Source organism: Acomys russatus, chromosome 15 (genome assembly GCF_903995435.1).
Source record: "Acomys russatus chromosome 15, mAcoRus1.1, whole genome shotgun sequence".
Taxonomy (NCBI): Eukaryota; Metazoa; Chordata; class Mammalia; order Rodentia; family Muridae; genus Acomys; species Acomys russatus.
In genome coordinates this window covers 16,761,498-16,782,783 of record NC_067151.1, presented here as the reverse complement: position 1 = coordinate 16,782,783, position 21,286 = coordinate 16,761,498, and the positions used below count along the sequence as shown (strand labels likewise).

The following is a 21,286-nucleotide window of genomic DNA, read 5'->3' as shown; positions in this document are numbered from 1 at the left end:
GCTCTCTCGCTGGCCTAGAGCTCACCAAGTAAACTAGCCTGGCAGGCCAGGGAACCCCAGGAATCCACCTGTCTCCCCCATGTGGGGACTACAAGGACAAGAGCACACTGCCACATGCAGTCTGGGGATGAACTGGGGAGGGGGCGTCTTTTTCCCACAGAATGTTCCCTCACAGTACAAGTCAAGGGGAGAGTGTGGGCAGCAGCTCAGCTGGGATCCACCCTCACCTCCACAGTGCAGGGAGTGACCTGGCAGCATCAGGAGGCGGTGTCTAGCCCCAGCGTTCTCAGTCAAGGAGCGACCTGTTCTGTCCCTGTTGTACTATGCCAATCTGGTGGCCCCTCAGTAATTTACAGGCGTGTAAATGCTAAAACTTAGGGGAAATAAATAACGCTTTCAGTACAATAGTCCCTCTTATTCCTGGCCAATCCCATCCTAGACCACAGGGGCTACCTGCCTGGCGGACAGGGAGGGACCACCACAGACACTTGGAGGTGTGACCTATCTAAAACCCAAAGTTCTCGCACTAGTTCACCTGACCCAATGGGTCTGAGGAGATCAATTCCCTGCTCAGAAATCTGAAGCCACCAGCTGAACTACTCAGAAGGCAGCAGCCATTCCCAAGACCCCTCGGCTCCCAGATGGTGCTGCAACTGTATTCCTCACTCAAAGATACCTAGACCCTTAACAGGAAAGGCCAAGTGGTTTGCTTCATGAACGACTCAGGCCAGGAACAGGAAGTAGTAGGTAGGTTCGGGTAACTGCAGGCCAGTCTCACAGAGGGGTCCAAAGTGAGGTGTTGATAAAGCTTATTGCCACAATCCTTAGTTAGCCTCCTCTGGAAACATTTGATGAGGCCAATGATATGAAAAAAAAATGGACTTATTAATGTAGCAAATAGCCTTCTGGCCAGAAAACAAAACAAAACAAAACAAAAAAACAGGAAAACAGGAATCAAAGTTGTTTTTTGTTTTTGTTTGTTAGTTTGGTTTTTGTGTTTTGTTTTTTTGAAACAGGGTTTCTCTTGTAGCCTTAGCTGTCCTGGACTCGCTCTGTAGACCAGGCTGTCCTCAAACTCACAGTGATCCTCCTGCCTCTGCATCTCTGAGTGCTGGGATTAAAGGCGTACGCCAATTTGCTTTTTATGGCTCAATCGTAAGATGCAAGAAAAGTATTAATGAATATGTACTGAGCGCCCACTACAAACCAATCATCTGAAGGTACAGGGTCCGTCAGTCCTGTATCCTTAGCCACAGACTGTCCCGAGTGCAAGACAGACAGACACAAAGCTTAAGTCTTAAGAGGCTGAAGAAATGGCTCCAAGGGTCAGGGCGATCCCTCTTCAAGCCGGAGAAGCCCAGCGTAAGCTTGGATCCAGCACCCACCCCAAGAGCTGGGCGCGGTCCCACAAATGCCTGTAAGGCCAGCTCTGAGAGCTGGGGACTAAGGGTCAACATGAGAGTTTGTCTCAAAGAAATTAGGCAGAGAGTTCTAGAACAAGACACTTCCTCTGCAAGCTCACAGGTGCCGCACACCAGTACTTTAATGATTTTTTTAAAAAATAAGAAAATAAGACGCCAGGCAACAGATATTAAATGCAAAAGTTTTATTGTTTGAGCATGGGGAGAGAAGGAGGGGCGAGGGAGGCCTGTCCTTTTATACACTGCGCAGGGCCACGCCCCCGTGGCAGGTAGGCAATGACATCATAGGAAGGCAGAATCCTAACAGGTACGCATGTGCCACACTGAAACAACACAAGTAAACACTGAGAGTAATGAACAGTTTACACAAAAAGTAGCTACTAATGGAGAATTTCTGAGAGAACTTGCTTCCCATGTTCCATGCAGAGTGAGGCTTAGACTTAATAATAAAACTAATAAGATTAAGGAGACACAAGTGGCCAATCAAGGGCTGGATTTGAAGGTAGGCTATAGGGCTTGGGAGTAAAACAGTTTCAATAGATTTGTGTCAGAGGAGTGGCGGGGGGGGGGGGGGGGGGAACAAAACAGCAGAAAGCACAGATGGGGGAGCCAGCAAGCCCAGCTGCCTCCGCCACCACCAAGCAGGGCTGAGCAGGGCAGGGCGGGAGGCAGAGCAAACAGCTGTGAGGAGCTGGAAAAGAGTGACTTTAATATGGCTGTTTGTCTTGCAGTCATGCCTCGAGCCCGAGCCGGAACATCTTAGGATAAGTGACACAGGCTTCCAAGCATTGCTTGTCTCTTTCCACGGGGCACACATTTTCCACAGGGTCAAGGGGACCCGAGGACTTTTTTTTTTTTTCACACAGAAGTAGGTTGCCTTGGTGTGTTTCCACCCCAGTAACATCTGAACGCCCTCCCGCCCACCACAGAATCTCTGCTGGGCTCCCGAGGCCTGTGGTGGCATTAGTCATTGGTCCTGCCCTGGGGGTTGGGGTGACAGTTGCCTCTGGGACCTGTTTGTAGGACACTAGCTCAGGGGAACTTCCTCACACTCGGTAGTAGAAAGGAATAAATGTTTGTTTTGAAAGATAAGCTTGGGTGAGTAGGAAGGAGGGCCCCAGGGCAAATACTTTGAAAAAACTGCTTCTCAAAGGAATGTTGGGTTTTCTTTTTTTCAAGACAGGCAAGTTGGAACAGACAGACTTTTTTTTTTTTTCAAGAGTTCTGCCAGCTTTTCTTCTTTCCAAAATTCTCCTTTTACAATCCACATGAAGGACATCTCCCTGAAGAGGCTCCCTGCCCAGTTAAAACATTCACCTGAGACCACACGCCCACTCAGGAGTGGAGTGCCCACTATGCAGGCCAGTAAGGAGAGTACTGACCCTCATACTCTGAGAGCCAGCACCCCAGTTTCTAATGATCACCTTCCACATGGGGCTTTCCAAGTCTCTATGTGGGCTTCACTCCTTCATAAAACCTGCAGACATCCCAGCTCCAGCTCAGGGCCCACAAGCATTCCAATGCAAAGAAAAGGTGGCCAGTTCTAGACCCCAAATTATTTCCCCTTCATTTGTAGACCATGCGGCCACATGTGCACATACACACATACAGAGAGAGAGAGAGAGAGAGAGAGGGAGAAGAGAGAAGGAGGGAGGGAGGAAGAGGGGGGGACTCTCCTGCATATGCCACGATGTGCCCCACTCAGGAACTGTCAATTAAGCTCCCTGATTCCAAGTATAGGCAGGTCTGTACACTCAGCAGAGCCTGATGAAGGAGCACACATGCCGATGTAGAGGCCAGAGGTCAGCACTGGCTCTCTTCCTGTAGCGTTCTCCACATTATTGGGTGGGTGGGTGGGGGAAGGTCCCTTACTGAAATTGGAACTTAACCACTTCAGCCAGGTTGCCTGATCAGCACACCCCAGAGATCCTTCAGCCTTTACCCCACCCAGTGCTGAGGTTACAGCCACACACTAGCACTTGGCTTTTCCGTGGGTGCTGGGGCTGCAAATTCAAGTTTTCATGCTTACCCACCCAGCAGACCCACTGGGAGGCTCCCAGCCTAGCACAGGCCTCTGAACAGCAGCTCTTTTCACTGCCATGCCCCTTTCAGTCAGTTCCTGCCAGCTGTTCAAACACTGAAGAAAGAAACCAAGTTGATTTTGGTTTTTAATTTAATTAATTAATTTATTTATTTGGAGATACAGTCTCTCTGTGTAGCCTTGGCTGCCCTGGACTCACTTTGTAGACCAGGCTAGCCTTGAACTCACAGCCTGCCTTTGCCTCCCGAGTGTTGGGATTAAAGGCATGTGCCACCACGCCCGGCTCACAAAGTTGATTTTAAACTCCCGCCCTGGTTTAGGTTTGAGTGCCTTCACACCACCGTCTTAGGATCCTAACGGCCGATGGCCTTAGAGTCCTGTTCTTCAGGCAGCACTGCCCTCCCTCACTTCAACAGACAGAAAAAACACAGCAGAATAAGGAAAACCAAGCGGGGGACCCAGAAATACTGGCTATCTCTAAAAGTGTGAAGGGCAGGGGCTGGGTAAAGCCCATGGGGAGGGGACTGTGCGGGAAGGAGAGTAGTGGTTTTAGGAAGCTGGGAGGGTGTGGTTGACTTGAAACCCCAAAGTTCTAGGATGCAGTTCTGACAACAGGGTTTACAGGCCTTTCTGAGTACCAGGCAGAGAACTCCCAAGAGCTGGGGGTAGGAGAATGAATTGATAATTTTGTTTCTGCTTAGTGTTGGCGGCTATCCTCAGCCTTCTGGCTTCCTGGCCACTGGATTACTTATTAACAGTTCTAGGAGAGGTAGTCCAGTTCTGTAGAACAGTGGGGAGAGAATGGGTGGCCTTCCCTACCACCCCCACACCCACCCCCGCACCAGAGTGTTGTGTCCCCCACCCACCCACCCCCATCCCCACCCCCTGATTACCAGCCAGCCACTATCAGCATTCACTAACTGTCCACTGTGCCACTCCTTCCTCCTCAGGGCCAGCAGCATTCTCCATCGCTGCCCGCTGCCTGGGGAATCATGCTGGTCCCATCATTCTCCTGCTGGTGGCTCTGAATTCCCACCAGACGGGGCTCACTTTCTGATCTTGCTGCGGCCAAAGCCTAGAGTCCTTCTCAGGTGTCCTGGCTGGGGTTTAGTTGTTTTTGTTCTTTGGAGGTTTTGTTTGGTTGTTGTTTGCTTGTTTGTTTGTTTGTTTGTTGTTTCTTTTGTTGGGAGGGGGTTGGTTTTTGAGACAGGGTTTCTCTGTGTAGCCCTGGCTGTCCTGGAACTCACTCTGTAGACCAGGCTGGCTCGAACTCAAAGATCCACCTGCCTCTGCCTCCTGAGCTCTGGGATTAAAGGTGTGCGCCACCACATAGGGAGGTGGTCCTAGGCTGTATAAAGCAGCAGGCTGAGCAAGCCATGGGGAGCAAGCCAATAAGCAGCACTCCTCCACAGTCTGCACTTCAGTTCCTGCCTCCAGGTTCCCGGCTTGAGTTCTTTTTTTTTTTTTTAATATATTTTATTAAATTATTTATAATATATTTTATTAAATTATTCATATTACATCTCAATTGTTATCCCATCCCTTGTATTCTCCCATTCCTCCCTCCCTCCCATTTTCCCCTTACTCCCCTCCCCTATGACTGTGACTGAGGGGGACCTCCTCCCCCTGTATATGCTCATAGGGCCCGGCTTGAGTTCTTGCCCTGACTGTCCTCAGTGATAGAGTGTGACCTGAGAGCTATAAGCCGAAACCAACCCTCTCCTTCCCAAGTCACTTCGAGTCATGGCATCATAAACCTAAGGCACCAGACAACTTACAGTCCAAACACACCAAAGTGCTTGTGATTTCCCCACCATGCTCAGGGCCTCTCTTCAGAGGCACCTTGGCACTTCTCTACAACTTGCCTTCTCCACCACTCTGCTACCCACACCCGACAGCTCACTCTATACCCCTCATGTTTTTTTCAGGGAAGCCTCCCCAGGTTTGCAAAGTCTGATCTATACCCTCTCCTGGGGTGTTTGCAGGACTCCATTTTCCTATAGAAACAGCACCAGTGGCGATGCCAAAACCTTGCCAATAACTGCTCAGAGGTTGGGATCCTGAGCATCTGTTTGTGGTCTCTGGATAAACTAGTGCTCCGTCAGCAAGGCCAAACTGTTCTTATTTCTCTACAAACTGCTAATGTTGTCCACGTCAGGAACCGATTCAATCTGGCCATCAGTCTTGGCCTGTTCCCTTGAGCTCAGGCTTTCAGGAATGAACCTGAAAGTTACTGATGCAATAATATTTCCTGATTTGTGTGTTTGTGTAAGCACGCACACACGCACAGCAGTTATGCTCACACATGTGGGCACACGTGTATGTGTAGACACTAGGGGCCAACAGCATTTGTCTCCCTCACATCAGTGATGCACAGCAATCATGTCCTGGCTCCTGTATGGTTCTGGGGTTACACTCGGGGTCCTTATGCTTGGACAGCAAGCACTCGACAGGTGAGCCATGTCCCAGTCCCGACTAGCTCTCCTCTACAGTAAGAACAAGCACTGGTTCAGATCCTACAAGTTTGACTGCACAGCCGTTAGCATCATTTTTTGCTTTCTTTTATCGCCTACTGAAATTCTATTTCCAGCAAAAATGAACAAACCGATAAAAACTGACCAAAGGTGAGTAGGAAAGACTAAGTGACAGGCAATTTCAAGCAGGGTCCGAAGCCACGAGGGAGCCAGCCTGAAGCGCCTGAGCTCTGAGAAGGGTCTGTCTCCTGGTGGCTCAGAGCCGGGTCCCAAACATCCCAGAAGGATCAGCAGTTCTTCTCTTAGGAATCAGACTGACAGTGACACACAAAACCAGCCAGGTGGCTGGGATTCAGGTGTAGGTGCCACACTCTCTGCCCCTGGATGGGGAGATCTGGTGGCACTCAGAAAAAGGATAGCAGGCTACCAAGAAGAGACTTGATACCCTATGAGCATATACAGGGGGAGGTAATCCCCCTCAGTCACAGTCATAGGGGAGGGGAATAAGGGGAAAACGGGAGGGAGGGAGGAATGGGAGGATAGAAGGGATGGGATAACAATTGAGATGTAATATGAATAAATTAATTATATACGTACATACATACATACATACAGCTCAGTTGGTATGTTTGCCTAGCGTGGAGGAAGCCCTGCAGTCCAATCCTAGCACTACATAAACCTAGATGTAGCCACAAGCCTGGAGACCCTGTGTTTGGAAGGTAGCAGCAAGAGGTCATCTGCAACTGTACTCTGAGCACCAGCCAGCTCGGGCTACATGAGACCCCCATGTGAAAAAGAATGGTACGTTTTATCCAGGCTTAGTTACTTGAATTAGTTCTTTTTCTGTTCCTGTGACAAAACCTCATGACCAAGGCAAACTCGTCAAGGGGTTTGTTTGGGTTAACAGTTCCCAGAGAGTAAGGATCCATCACGCTGGCAAACTCAGTAGTTACGGGAGGGCATGAGCAAGGAGCTGAGAGCACATGTCTTCAAACTGCATGAGATTTTCCCCCAGTGACACACTTCCTCCAGCGAAAACTCCCCAAACAACACCAACAATCGAGGCCAGGGTTCGAGCACTGGGAGGATGCTTTACATTCAAACCACCACCACACTAACATAGTCACGTGCTTAAAACCAGTCACAGCAGTCTGGAGGGGTGGCTCACTGGCTGGCAACACTTGTTCTGGCGGAGGACCTGAGTTTGGTTTCCAGCACCGATCACAGTCATCACTAACTCCAGTTCTTGGGGATCTGACGCCTTCTTCTGACCTCTGTCAGGAAACAGGAGCAGAGATACCGATCACACATACACACAGGCAAACCACTCATATACAATAAAGCAAAAGAAATCTAAAAAGTAAATAAATAAATAAAAATTTAAAAGTTATGCTCCTGAACAGAAGCACCAGCTTCTGGGCTCTCTTCTCTACCTCTGCTTTCAGCACTTTGCTCCCTACATCCCAGTTGTCTCCATCATAAAGCCACAAATAAACAGTGGCCTTCTGTTCTTCAGAGTCCTGCATTTCTGGTTCCATTTCAGCTGGCTACTTTGGGGTCCTCCTTCTCTGGCTTGCTCTCCTCACCTGATCCCTGCCTTTTCTTTCAGTCCCTAGACATGGCCCCTGCAAGCTAATCCACAACACCTGTAGTCCCAGTGTTGGGGTCATCTGGGCCGCTGGGAGTCAAATTCAAGGCCACTCTTAGGGGTTTTGCACATCAGTGGCAAGGCTGGTGGTGCTGTGTCCTCGAAGGTGAGGCTGTAACACTGGCGTCTTGCCTGGCAAACCTGGGGCTGGGTTTTCTCCCACCGTTGGTCTAGCATCTGGTGCTTGGTCCTTCTCAAACTAATTAATCCACTATATTTTAAGAAATTTGCTCAATTTTATTGTAAATTAACCTGGAACATCCCTCAGTGGTATGGCTGGTAGTGTGTGTGTCCTCGCAGGTGACTGTAAAATAATAAAGTTTATTTTGACTACCAGATCGTGACCATAGGCAAATAACCTCTCCTGCAGGGGGACTTCTTGCTCCTAAAATGGACTGGCTTAGATAGCTGTTTGTTCTTTCCACAAGAAAATTGTGATTCTGTGATCATTTCTTTTTCTAATAGTTCTTGGATGACCAAGAAATGATGATTCCAGGATGTTTGCTAAATAGCCAGTTCAGAACAGTCCTGGGCTCTGTACTGGCTTTTAAAGTTATAATTATTAGCATGCCTGGTATGGGATTACCTGACAAATGACATCAGTCCCTTTAAGGATGTAGAAAAAGGATCCTCGATGAGGCTTTCTGATCACCATCGTCCCAACCCAGTCATAAAAATGACAAAAACCATCACCCCTCAAGTTCACAAGCCTACACGCCAAGCTGCTGCCACCTGAGAACCTGCCTGATCATGACCACCGTAGGAGACGTGAACAGGACAGACAGAAGGCTCAGCTCGAAGCTAATTTTAATGTGAGCACATGAAAAATAACCACGGCAACAAAGCCATTCGCTATGTGTTCTGGACACCTAGGTAAACACACGAAGACAGGCCCATTTCTTAACACACATACAGTCAAGTATATTAATTATCACGCCAAGACTGATTAAAAAAAAAGCTGGGCAGTGGTGGCGCACGCCTTTAATCCCAGCAATCAGGAGGCAGAGGCAGGTGGATCTCTGTGAGTTCGAGGCCAGCCTGGTCTACAAAGTGAGTCCAGGACAGCCAAGGCTACACAGGGAAACCCTGTCTCCAAAAGACAAACAAAACAAAACAAAACAAAAGGATGAGACAGTAAAGCGACACGCTGGCAGAAGACAGAGTTGGCTGCAAAACGAAGGAAAAATTCTGTGCCACTTGAAAGAGTCCTGGCCATTCTGCAGCCATCACAGGCTGCCTATCTGCTGAAGCCAACCGGAGCTATACTTGTCTCAATAAGAAGAGGACAAGCTACAGACAGTCCCCAAACTGTCCGATAAACTCATCCAAGAAGCCTTATGAGAACAGAATCAGGTCCCTCCCCTGGAGGTTCCTCTAAGGTCTGACATATAACTTACACCTATGGATTTCAAAATGTTTAACCAACAATCTGGGGTTGGTTTTGTTTGTTTTGTTTTTCGAGACAGGGTTTCTGTGCAGCCTTGGCTGTCCTGAACTCGCTTTGTACACCAGGCAGGTCTTGAACTCACAGAGATCCACCTGCCTCTGTCTCCCAAGTGCTGGGATTAAAGGCGTGCACCAGCAGCCTGTTTTCATTCTCCTGATAGAGAAACATTAAAATGTACTGGCGGAGGAGGGGAGGCTGAGAGACGGCCGGCCAGCAGTTATTGGCGCTTGCTTCCAAGCTTCATGGCCTGAGTTCAATCTGGAATCTATGTGGCGGAAATAGAATGGCTCCGTGGAGTTGGCCTGACGCTGCCACCCCGTGCACTGGGCCACGGCCATCCATCTCCCCCTCCCCGACCAACACACAGGGGACCCTGCCATCCCGTGCACTGGGGCATGCCCATCCACCTCCCCCGCTCCCACCAACACACAGGTTAAAAGCGCACTGGGATCCACATGCAGCCCTAACATTCTCTGTTCACTAAGAACAGCAAGACGGCTGGGCCATCAAAGCGGATTCAATCAAATGCCAGGTACGTACCCCTGCATTTTTAATTGTACTATAATCAGCCAATCAGTGATGGTGGGAAACAAATCTCAGCCATCATTTAGCCAAAAGAAGAATGTAAGTTTATAAGATGCTTAAAAACCCACATGCATCTAAAAAAACAAAAGCACCGGACCTGGGTAGCTGAAGACCCATGCAGATGCTTGTGACAGACTCAGCAAGCGGTGTGTTCCAAAGGGAGTTTGTGCTTTCTACAGTTTTCTATAAAATCTGTCACAAACTCCATCACTTTATTTTTTTTCTAAAGAGACACTTAGGAAAACATAATTTCAAAATAAAATAAAGCCTCTTGTTTTAATGCTGCTTGATAAGTATTTTTCCCCAAGGCTCAGAAAGCAGAATTTTTCAATTGATCATTTGTGTTTAACTCCAAATCAAATTAAAACAAAAAAACAAAAAACTAAGTGATTAGTTTTACCTCATTTCCTTTCCCATTAAAGACCACTGTTTTTAAGAAACAACTAGAATGTTCTATGGTGTGGACTATATTTAAAGGCCCTTATAAAACAGAACTTGTCTATTTTGGCCATTTCCTTCTTGCTGGGTTGTCTTACAAGCTTTGGTACAGGAAATCACTCAATTCAGAAACCCCACATGGCTTCTACTACTCACAATTAAATTATCTAAGTAAGTAGTAAGTCTTTACGATTAAAAACTGGCATTAATACAGCAGAAATGAACCATCTCTCAGTACCAAGCCACCACCATGAGTAGTTGGTGCATCTGTGATCCTAGCTATGACCCTGGGGGCTGAAGCAGGTTGGAAGATCAGGGCTAGCCTGAGCTATGTTGGTTTGTTTTTAAAAGGCATCCAAGCTGGGTGTGGTGGTGACGCACGCCTTTAATCCCAGCACTCAGGAGGCAGAGGCAGGCAGATCGCTGTGAGTTCGAGGCCAGCCTGGTCTACAGAGTGAGTCCAGGACAGCCAAGGCTACACAGAGAAACCCTGTCTCGAAAAACCAAATAAATAAATAATAAAAATAAAAGGCATCCAGTCTGATGCTGGGCGTGGTGGTGCACACCTTTAATCCCAGCACTTGGGAGGCAGAGGCAGGCGGATCTCTGTGAGTTGGAGACCAGCCTGGTCTAAAAAGTGAGTCCAGGACAGCCACGGCTAACACAGAGAGCCTCTGTCTCGAAAAACCAAAAAGGCATGGGTTGCAGTTAAAGACGAATGGCCGGGTCTGAGAATGAAACGCTGAGGTGTGATCTTTTCGACCTGCAGCACTAAGTGCGTGGCAGTGGCCAGGGTTACTTAAGTCCAGAAGCCTGGGCCTCCAGAACGTACCAAGAGACAACACGGCACAGGAGGCTCTCTCTGAATGAGGAATCGGTGACAGGCTTGTCAGGGGGCCCAGCTGCTAACCTATGCTACTGCTGAGCAGACTGAGGCTACCAGGGAATGAACAGGTGCCACCGTGACACTGGACACGCAACAAGCCCCACAAGCACACAGCTGGCGCGAAAACGCCACAGCACACTGTCTCCTAAAAGGTCTCAACTGCTCTTAGACTAAGCCAACACTCCCTAGTCTAGGCACTGCAGCGCCAAGATGGAATGGCACCGGCTTTACGTACACAGCGTCTGACAGCGACTGACAAGCCAGGGCTCCGAGCAGGCTGCTGCTAAGAAACCCAGTAAAGTGCCAGCTCTTAGAAAAAAATAATACTAAATACTAAGACACCAGCGAAATGAATACTCAAGTTCGTATTTTGAAATACTACAGATTTCAAAGTGATCTCTGAACACGGATATTCATTTACAATATCCCCTGGGGGCCAAGCTGAGAAAACATTTGAACTGTAAAACTGTAAAACAGGACGCCAACGCGCAGCTTTCGGTGGCCTAACAGAAAACTATTACAGGTCTCTCCCCATTACACCTTAACTGATAAAAGGAGCACAGTTTACATAAGAACACAGGAGAAACCGCCTGACAGGAAACCGGGTGGCTTCCCGTGCCCTGTGCTGGAACGCAGATTGGGACAGTGGCCTGGTGAAACTGGGGTCTGCAAACAAAACATAAGGTGCAAACATTCACAGTTCTAGGTCTAGCCCCTTTCCCAGCCCCAGCTGTAGGCACAGGACTTCTGTGAGTTTTCCCACGTGAGCTCCCTGGAACAGCTCTGTGGTGTTCCTTGGCACATCCTAACTATGAGAGTGTTTGCTAAGGTGGCAGTTCCAGAGCTCTTAGCAAGTTTACATTACTAGATCATTTAAGTCCTGGTGCTGAAAGCTAACCTCTGGGCAACCAGAGAGGTAAGGTAAACGCTTTTTAAAAATGTAATTTTGCCTCATTTCAAGAAACTATGATATGAACAAAACTCATACTTACAAAATTAAGTGGGGGCATTTATAAAAAAAAAAAAAAAAAAAGCCAACCTCGCTTTACAAAGTAACTCGCTCAGGTATTTGATGAAACAACCCAGACCATAAAATTTTGACTAGTACCTTCCAAGAAACATTCTGTTTAAAACTTGAGGTCACCTGTGCCTACACTTTGTAACTTAAAAGTCTGAAAAGGTTAAATCAAGTAACAATTCCACAGCAGAACAGGCTTAAAAATAAAAAAAGATGAAGAGCCGGTTTCATTAATTAATATATTTTCTGCATTGTAGTTAACATATATGTACTTTATGTACTTTCTTCGCATCATCTTGTTTTTCATGAAGTAGTGATATGTTATATTCAGACATGAGTACATTTCAACAGTCTTTTGCAATAAATACCATAAAATAATAGAGATTCGCATAATAAATATTCTTTACAATAAAAAAGTTTAACAGACTTTTGTCTTAAAAATAGCCAGGATTCAACTTTGTGATTTATACATAAAATATACAAAAACAAAATCCAACAACAACAACAACAACCCAAAACACACCACAATCTGTGGCTAAGGCAATGGAGACACAGGACGGCCTGGAGCTACTCAGCTGCTAAGAGTCAGAAGGCCGGTCAGGAGTCAAGGGCACCTTAGGGAGCTGTGGCTCTGAGACACCTGGGGGCGGATCAGACAGGAATTTCAACTACAGTTACCAAGTGCCCTCAGTGAAGTGGGGGTGTGAAGGGAGGTCCTTCACAGATATGGGGCACTGAAGGAGGAATAGGGAGGTTTAGCAGACAACATCTCTGTTGTGAAGACTGACACTGCACAGTGAATCCGGACCTAGGGCAAAGGGGTGGGGCACGATGACCCACTGGCATCTCCACAGTGCACCGTGAGGAGAACACTGAGGGCTGGAAGGAGAGGGCAGCGAGTGGGTGCAGAGAAAACTGTGCCATTCCACTGGGGGCAGGACGCCAAGACAGCTCTCATCAGAGGCAGACTAATACATAGCTTATTTAAGCACTTACACGGTTACTTTTTTATAAACCAAACCAAGTCCACTGTCCCATAGTACCCGACCTCAAACAGCTCTCAGCTGAGCCTGGGCGGGGTGCTAGCATCTTCAACCGACACAGCTGGAAAGCTGATGCGGGCTACGCAGGCCCTCGCAGCTCCCAGAACCCTCGAGGTAGGGTGAGAGCAAGCTGGGCCCAGTTGCACAGTCCACCCCCTTACTGAGGATCATCCAAGACAAGAGAGACTCTAGAGAAGCAAATCTGCCTCTGATACCACATTCTCAACAGCCACAGTTTGGAAGCCAGACATTTCAGGAGGTCTGCCCACCTCCGGAAAGTCATGACAGTTTGCCCTGAGCCCTGGACGGGCAGCTCTCCAGCTTACAATAGACAGTGTTGGAGTTCCTACACCTGCAGCCAGGGCGATGGGTCCAGTCGTAACAGCTCCTGCACAGCTTCAGGCAGCCCTTGGCAGGAGGGTAGCAGAGCAAACAGGGGAGGCACAAAGACAGGGCTCCCATGCACAGGTATCTGGAGCAGCAGTGGGACTGTGAACAGGAGCACGGGTTATCCGAGTAAGAGCCTCCATCATCGTCATTGGAGCAGTGGTAGAAAATGCCCTTCACCAGGCACATGCAGGTCCCATACTCCACCATGCTCTCCGCGGAGCAGAGGCACTGCCGGTCGCAAGCCAGACAGGAAGGCAGCGCCCGAGGGGCCGTGCACTCTCCACACTTGCACTTGCCACACTGTTCGCAGATGAACTTGTGCTGGGTGGGGTCCTCTTTCAAGGGGCCCTTTAAGTCATCCACAAGCAGCTGCTTGGGCTGGGTCCGGATGACCCTCTCTGACCTATGACCGGGGATGGGCCTGGTGGGCGGAGACCTTCCTAACAGGCCCTGCTCAGAAGACGCACTGCTGCTGCTCCCTGAGCTGGCTGCGCTGCCGGTGCTGGTGGACCTGCTCAGCACCGAACCCCTGGCATTGCCCAAGTGGCTGGCAGGTCGGTGCTCGTAGCTGCTATTCACACTGGCTGCTATGATTTCATGAGTCCTTTCCTGCTTTTCGGGTCTTGGTGCAGTGCGAGGAGGCGGTCTCTTCACCACTGAAGGTCCCTCTGTGTATTCATTGCTGCCTCTGATGGCCTTGATCTGGTCAAGGGACAGAATTGTGGCAGGCTGCGTGTCCCTGTCATAGTCTAACCTCTGCCGGCCTTCCAGGGCCGGTGGCTGAATCACCACTAGGGAAGTGTGGCTGCCATGCTGACTTGGGGAATCCATGTGGAGTGATCTCCAGTTCCGGCAGTCAGCGGAAACCTAGCGAGCATCGGAAATCCTAAAGAGGAGGGAGAGAGAAAATAAGCGGGAGAAAGCATTTTGGGGAGAGGGGCTCCTTTCAAGTAACAAATTTCCCAAGCCATCTGGTAATGACCTCCTTTCTCGGCTGCTTTCAGTGATGCAGAGCCCTGGCCAGAGTCCAAGCCCAAAAGAGATGGCAGAGGACCACATCGCAGGGAGAAAGCAAAAGACCTCATGCCACAAAAATGAGAAGTTGCTCTCCAGCTTCTAAAGAGCAGAGGAAGTCATGTCTTCCTGTTTGCAAACCTAACAAATAATTAAGATGAAATATGCCTTCGAAGAGAGCATTCCATGTGCGCCCTGGAACTGTTCTCAAGAGTTCACTATCAGTTCACATAAGGAGAATGTTGGCTACTCTTTAAAGATTAAGAATGGCTTCAGTGCTGTGGCCTCTTGGCCATTTGTATGCTGTTAAGAGCTTTAGATTAATGAGAAAATTAATCAAGGCAACTTCCAAAACACTGGCTACTCCGAGCTCACGTGCAATCTCAAAAGGCCGTCCCCCCCCCCCCCCCCCCCCCCCAGAAGTCAGGAGTTAAAGCTACCTCATCACGGATGAGCAAAAGAGGCTATGGAAAATGAAGACTGCAGCGGCTCTGGTACACACACACAACTCAATGTACTGTCCGGATGGCAAGAATAACTTTTATGAACAAGTGTCGGGCTTCTGTAGCACCGAGAGGAACCCTGGTCTTTCTGCATTATCTGTATTTCCTTTCGTTTATCTACAGGACGGACCTGGGTTTTCACAAGCTCTGAATCAACCTGCTTTTTTTGTAATAAAACAAATACACTGACATCCTGACACAACAGGCTCGTTCCCACGTCAAGAAGAAATACCTTCCCATTTATAATGTATTCTTCCTAACACAGGACAAATACTGGCATTTCCGTTTCAGGCAGGGCAGTAGGGGCATCTAGGATAGTTCTCACATAAATTCCTTCAAAACCCACGGATGCACCTTAATTCAAGGCATTACTTGCACTTTCCAGGCGCCAAAAGGGGGGGGGGGTCTTAAGGAATACGGCAGTTTGCTAAGGATGCTAACTAATGTCCCTAGACTACATATATGTTAGCTTCTTGGAGGCCCCTCTAGTTTATTCTACCTTCTCCGCACATGAGAAGCACGCTTTAGTACCCAAGCCCTAAACGATACCGGAAAACTGCCAATCGTCACTTCTGTGCCGTATCTACTTTTTGAAAAGTTAAAACTCCAAAGCGAAGACTTTAAACGTGCCAAGTCTCATCCAAAAGAAAGGAAGACGTGGGGACGACGCTAGAGTAATGAAACCCTTAGGCACGGCTTTCATTTGCATCTTACAGGGCATTTCCAAGCAAGTCCGCTCGGGCGGAGCGCCGAGGCGCCCCGCAAGCGACCAGAACCAAGCCGGAGCGCGCGGACAGCACCGTAGGCAGCACCGCCGGGCGCTTGGGCCCCACGCCGAGGCCTCAGGGGCACCGAGCCGCGGCGGGTCCGGCGGGGGGGGGGGGGGGGAGTTATGAATGAAAACAGCACGCGGGCGGGAGGAGGCAGCGCCCTCTCCCCGCGTCGCGCGGCACTGCGCTCGGAGCACAGGCGGGCGCTAGATCCCCAGCGCCATCGGGTGCCGCGCGCTTGGCACGGGCTGCGCCGAGGACCGCCCGGCCCGCCCCGCACCTGCCGCCCGCACTCACCTCGGCCTCCGCGGCGCCGGCCGGGGGCGCCGAGCGGGCGGAGCACGCGCCGCATCAAGCGCGGCGGGGCGGCCGGGCGCGCATAGCCCGCGCTGCGGCCTCGGCGGCCCCCGGGCAGGGGCGCTTCTCCGCGGTTGGCGGCGGCCGAGGGCGGCTCGGGGACATCCGCCGGGTGCGCGCGGCGCCCGCTCCACAGTACCGTCCCGGTCCCGGTCGTCAGGCGCGCGGCCCGGCGTCGTTTCGGGCGCTCGGGTCCCCGCAGGTCCGCGTCCCCGCAGTCGCCACGCCGGCTGCAGACGAGCAGAGACAGAAACACGTGAGTCCCTCGCCAGCCCGGGACGCTGTCCTGCTCGCCGTGATGGCCAGCCACGAGCCCCTGGTCACACGCGGCCGTGCACGTTTTGCCCCCACGGAATGCCCCGCAGTCCAAAGCGCGTGCGACCGACGCGTCTGCGCGAGGCAAGCCCGCACGCAGGGACGGGAAAGTCAGGTCTGGCACGAGCGCCCGGCGGGTCGATCGCCAACAATGCGCACAGACACGCGGGTGCGCGGTGGTGCCAGCCCGGGTCCGCACACGCGGAACTCGCTGCCCGGCTACGGGAAAGCGAAAGGAGCCAGCTCTCCAGTTGCAGGGCCGACCGCAGAGCGCCGGGCACAGAGCTAGAGCCAGCTCAGAAAACGTCCAGTTCCTTGAAAATTTAAAAAAAAAAAAAAGCCACCATTCTCACCTGATCTCGCCAGGTCCTCGGCGGGAGGGGAAGACTCTTGCCTAATGCGGAGCCCGCGGCCGGCCCTCCTGGGATGTGCACGCCGCCCGCAGCCGCTCCTTAGCCTGCAGAGCTCTGGCCGCGGGGCCGCCGCAAACCCCTGCGTGCTGAGCGCTCGCGCGCGGGCTCCGCAGCATTTCAGCGTCGCCGCCACCTCCACCTCCACGCCGGGACCCGCCCCCGGTGATATCATGTGTCAATCACGCGGGCTGCGCGAAAACCAGGAGTAGGATTTTAGCCATCTCGGATGTGGATTCGAGGACGCTCTTAAAAAAAAAAAAATCTCTCCTGCCTGCAGAAGTCCTGTGGGCGCAACTGGGGAAGAACCCACGTTCCAAGGCCCCTGTCAGTGCTGAGCTGTCGGCCTCCGATTTAAGGGGAACGGTGTATTCACCCTCAGATTTGAGGTAGAAAAGAGTTGTGGAGAACATTAAAAAAAAAAAAACCAACTTGTACACTACGCCACCATGGCCCCCAGTTACAGGGAAATGTATTCTGACACAGAAAGATGATTATAACGAAGTTCAGGGTGTATGAAATACGGAAGTTCCAGAAAGGACAGTCACTTTTGCAAATTTAATATAACCAACATACCACAAGATGGGATTTCTTCTGTGGGGTTTTAATGATTGCTCAGTTTTGGTTTGTGATATGATCCCAAAAATTATATGAAAGAAAAAAACACCACCACAACAACAAAAACCTCAAGGCCTTCCTGTTTCATAATGTTTGTATAATTTTGTCAAAAACACCAATATATTTTTTAATCAGCTAAGAGCCAACTAAAATAAGCATAAAACTTACCAAGAAGTTTTAGTTTTAATCATATGTCTGTTACAGGGTGGGGGACTGTAGTGACTGGGGAATGCTTTTTGCTTTTTTACAAACTCTAGAATTTTGGACATTATTATCGGAACCATGCAGCTCAGGGCGCAGTGAGAAGAGCAGTATGTGGAACTAATAGAAAATAGTTTTCCAGGGAGTGTATCAGGGTTAGTATTAGATGAACAACTCAGATCTAAATCACCTGCGAATGTGAATTTGGCTCGTTTGGGTTCAAAGTAATTTTTTAAGGTCTTAACAATTGCAGTGAATGTTCAAAAACTTTTTGTTGTTGTTGTTGGCGTAGGGTATTCCCAATCCTTTAAATGCTTTTAGAAATCACAGTTATGTGTGGAATTACATGCATGGAGCCCAGGACACTCCCTGCAAAGAGCAGTGCAATAAGAAAGTCCACTGGATGATAACAGAACACACTAAAAGCAGAGGCGCTATGTGTTCACCCTTCGTGTGAGGGAGTGTGTTAAAGCCACGTGTTCAAGGGTAAAGTTGGTGGAACTTCTGTGTCTTGGCTTTTTTCCACAGATGTGGCCATGTAATGAGTGTAATGTGGCAGTAGATCTGTTTTTTGAGACTGGATTGGGAGGGTCAAATGAGAAATACGGTATCACACCGAGTATTTTATTTGGCTCATCCCAGCTGTCTGCACAAATTTGGGGGCCGAGCTCAGTTCACCAACATGATAAAGCAAAGAGAGTGAGCACTGGACAGTTTTAATTACATAACACTTATAAAAATATAATTTCAAAGATTCTTATTTACATTTCAGTGTATTTCAGCCAGAGATGTGCTAAACAAATTTCCTAAGTTAACAATCCATGAAATTTTGTCACAAACACTATCATCATGGGCCACGTCCTATTTCAGAATAGAATAGATTGCACAAATTTGATTATGCTTAAATGCCTCCATAGTGTTTTTGTTTGTTTGTTTGTTTGTTTGTTTGTTTTGATTTGTTTGGGGTTTTTTGAGACAGGGTTTCTTGGTGTAGCCTTGGCTGTCCTAGACTCACTTTGTAGATCAGGAGGGCCTGGAACTCACAGCGATCTGCCTGCTTCTGCCTCCCAAGTGCTGGAATTAAAGACGTGCACCACTATGTCAGGCCATAGTGTGTTTCTTGAGATATCATATTACTAGCTAGGATCAGAATAGACTTGCCACCTTGAATCTGATAGATATTTAATGAAGTGTGCTTCATTTTTTTTATTGCCTGCAGTTGTAAGAATTGAGAGAAATTATGTATTTTTAGCTTAAGAAAGGCAGTGCATTTTATTTAGTAAACTCAATTGCAGTGAGTCTAGTCTAGGGAAAAAAAAACAGCTAGAGTAGGAAACGTTTTTGAAAAAGAGGATGCAAGGGTCAGTGGGGACATGTCAGTAATTTCTATTCCCTATGTAAGGTCTGTCTAAACAGAGTGGGGTAGGGAGGGAGGGCCCAACCCAGTCTTCAGTTTCATGAGAAACCACAATTATCCATCTCTTTTGTTGAAGGAGAGTAAAGTGAAAAACTTGTCTGGTGAATGCCTCAGAAGTGCCTGTGACTTTAAAGAAATTAAAGTACTCAAAGACCTGCTGATTTATTTATTTGTCCAAATAAAAACATCAGAGCCACTGTGTCTGCTTCCAGGCCAACAAATGATGCTCTCTAAATCACCTAGTATTTCTGTAATGTCATGATAGCTTACATTAATACTTGTAAAATTAAGTTTACTATCATTCATAGTCTTGCATGCTGTGAGGAAACAAACTTGAAACCAAAACATCACAGAAGCTGATGTGCTAGTGGGATCCAAAACCATCAATGAGGAGCCGGTAGTGGGAATTAGCTGCTTTCCTTTCCTTTTAGGGCAATAATCACTGTTTTCCCCAACATCCTCAGAAAAGCTGTAAGAACGGGCCATGCCATTTTCAATTTCCCTTTGTGAACGATCTTTGGAGGAGACAGAAATAGACTAACCTAGTCTGTAAGATTTCCATAAACATTTCCCTCATTTTCAGAAGCAGAGTCCTCACCTTCTAAAATCCCTGTGGTTTTAAATTCTGCAAGTGGGAGTGATGCAGTCCCGCCCTGAGGAAGTGGCTGGACCCTTCACAGACTCTCAGCCCCACTGCGTGCTTGCTCTCCAGGGATTTGGTAGTTTTGAGTTCAAGCCTCTTCCCCTATATGCAGGTGACACAATGACAAGGGTTCACACAAACTGCCTCAGGCTGTCCAATCCTGAGTCCATACAGGGCAGCGCCTCTGCCTCAGTACAAAACAGGGTACACTAAACCCTGCTCCCCTCGGTCTGACTCGCTCTTCTTTTTCATAAAGGAAGCAAACGGAGCATGTCTTCTACTCATCTGACTTTTGAAATGAGAAGCAAAAGTAATGAATATGTTTCTTTAAGCCTGGTCAACAGTTTCTGGTCGGAACCCTTCCTACCGCCTTCATCCTTAGAGACCTCATCATGTAAGAATCTCATCTGGTTTAAACCTGAAACTACCACTTACAAAACAGAATGGTAAAACCAGACTTTGACATCTCCTAAGGCTTACCTACTTTGATGTTTGTTTCCTAATGGAGCAACTGTCAGAAATTAGTTTGTCCTTATTTATTTATTTATTTATTTTTGATATCTTTTTTTTTATTATTAATTCATTCTTGTTACATCTCAATGTTTATCCCATCCCTTGTATCCTCCCACTCTTCCCTCCCGCCCATTTTCCCATTATTCCAGTTTGTCCTTATTTATGAAAAAGTAGCATATTGTAGGTAACTATAGGTGTGTCGTTTAGGAGTGCTTAACACCGAAAAAGAGGAAACATACAAAAGTCACAAGGAGTTTAATAATGTATACTTAGTTTCCTTACTGTGTAATTGTCAAGGCCTTTAAAATAACCCCATTAACAACAACAAACCATCCCAGATGTCCTACAAGCCCTGATCGCATCCGAGGTCTGAATTGTGACCATATCCTCTTTCTGCACTGTGGTCTCGCATCTCTAATGTGTCCTGTTTATCCGGTATTACAGGTAGGACTCAGCAAAAAGAGTCCCAACGTTGCCACGTGTAGCTAAGTGACCTTTGCTTTCTCTTGGAGCTAATAGCAGCACTGCAGCTTTCTGACACCCTGATGCTCCTGATAGAGCCAAGCACATGCAAGTGCCCTGGCTGTCCTGGAACTCAATCTGTAGACCAGGCTAGTCTTGAACTCAACAGAGATCCGTCCACCGCTGCCGCTTAAGCACTGGGATTCAAGGTATGTGCCACTGCACCCAGCTGCCTTATAACTATTTTCAGGCCTGTTGGGTTTCATTTTTGCTTGAAGACAAACTCTTACAATGATTTATTATTGTTCTAATAAATAATCAAAAACTCTTAATGCTTTGCCATATTCACATGTGAACATATGTATGCACACATGTATATATGTGTATCTGGACTGGGATTTTTTTTTCAATAGCTGTCCACTAAGTTCAGGTTAAGAAATGAAACTTTAACATTTATTTGGGGGCTTTTAGTGATTAACTTTAGCTTCCAGTTAAGACCAAGAACACTGCAAACATTAGAAAGTTCTCACAGGGGCTAAAGAGCCAGTGCAGTGGTTACGTGCACTTACTCTTCTTCCAGAGGACCCAGGCTTGATTCCTGGCACCACGTTAGGTAATTCACAACCACCTGTAAATCCAGCTCCAGGAGACCTGAAGCCTGGGCCTCCCTGG

At 48.4% G+C, this 21,286-nt stretch overlaps 1 protein-coding gene across 1 annotated transcript; it reads right to left on the bottom strand.

Annotated features, from left to right (window-relative positions):
* Window positions 1-12,235: 12,235 nt before the first annotated feature.
* On the bottom strand, window positions 12,236-16,046 carry Spry1 (sprouty RTK signaling antagonist 1). The gene is made up of 2 exons (XM_051157084.1): window positions 15,976-16,046; window positions 12,236-14,277 (listed from the first exon to the last, which is right to left on the bottom strand). The coding sequence occupies exon 2, from the start codon at window positions 14,220-14,222 to the stop codon at window positions 13,281-13,283; it is 942 nt and encodes a 313-aa protein (XP_051013041.1). The 5' UTR covers window positions 14,223-14,277; window positions 15,976-16,046; the 3' UTR covers window positions 12,236-13,280.
* Window positions 16,047-21,286: the final 5,240 nt, after the last annotated feature.

Excerpts from the sequence above, each read along its gene's own strand:
- Spry1 (XM_051157084.1), bottom strand. The coding sequence starts at position 14,222 with ATGGATTCCCCAAGTCAGCATGGCAGCCACACTTCCCTAGTGGTGATT.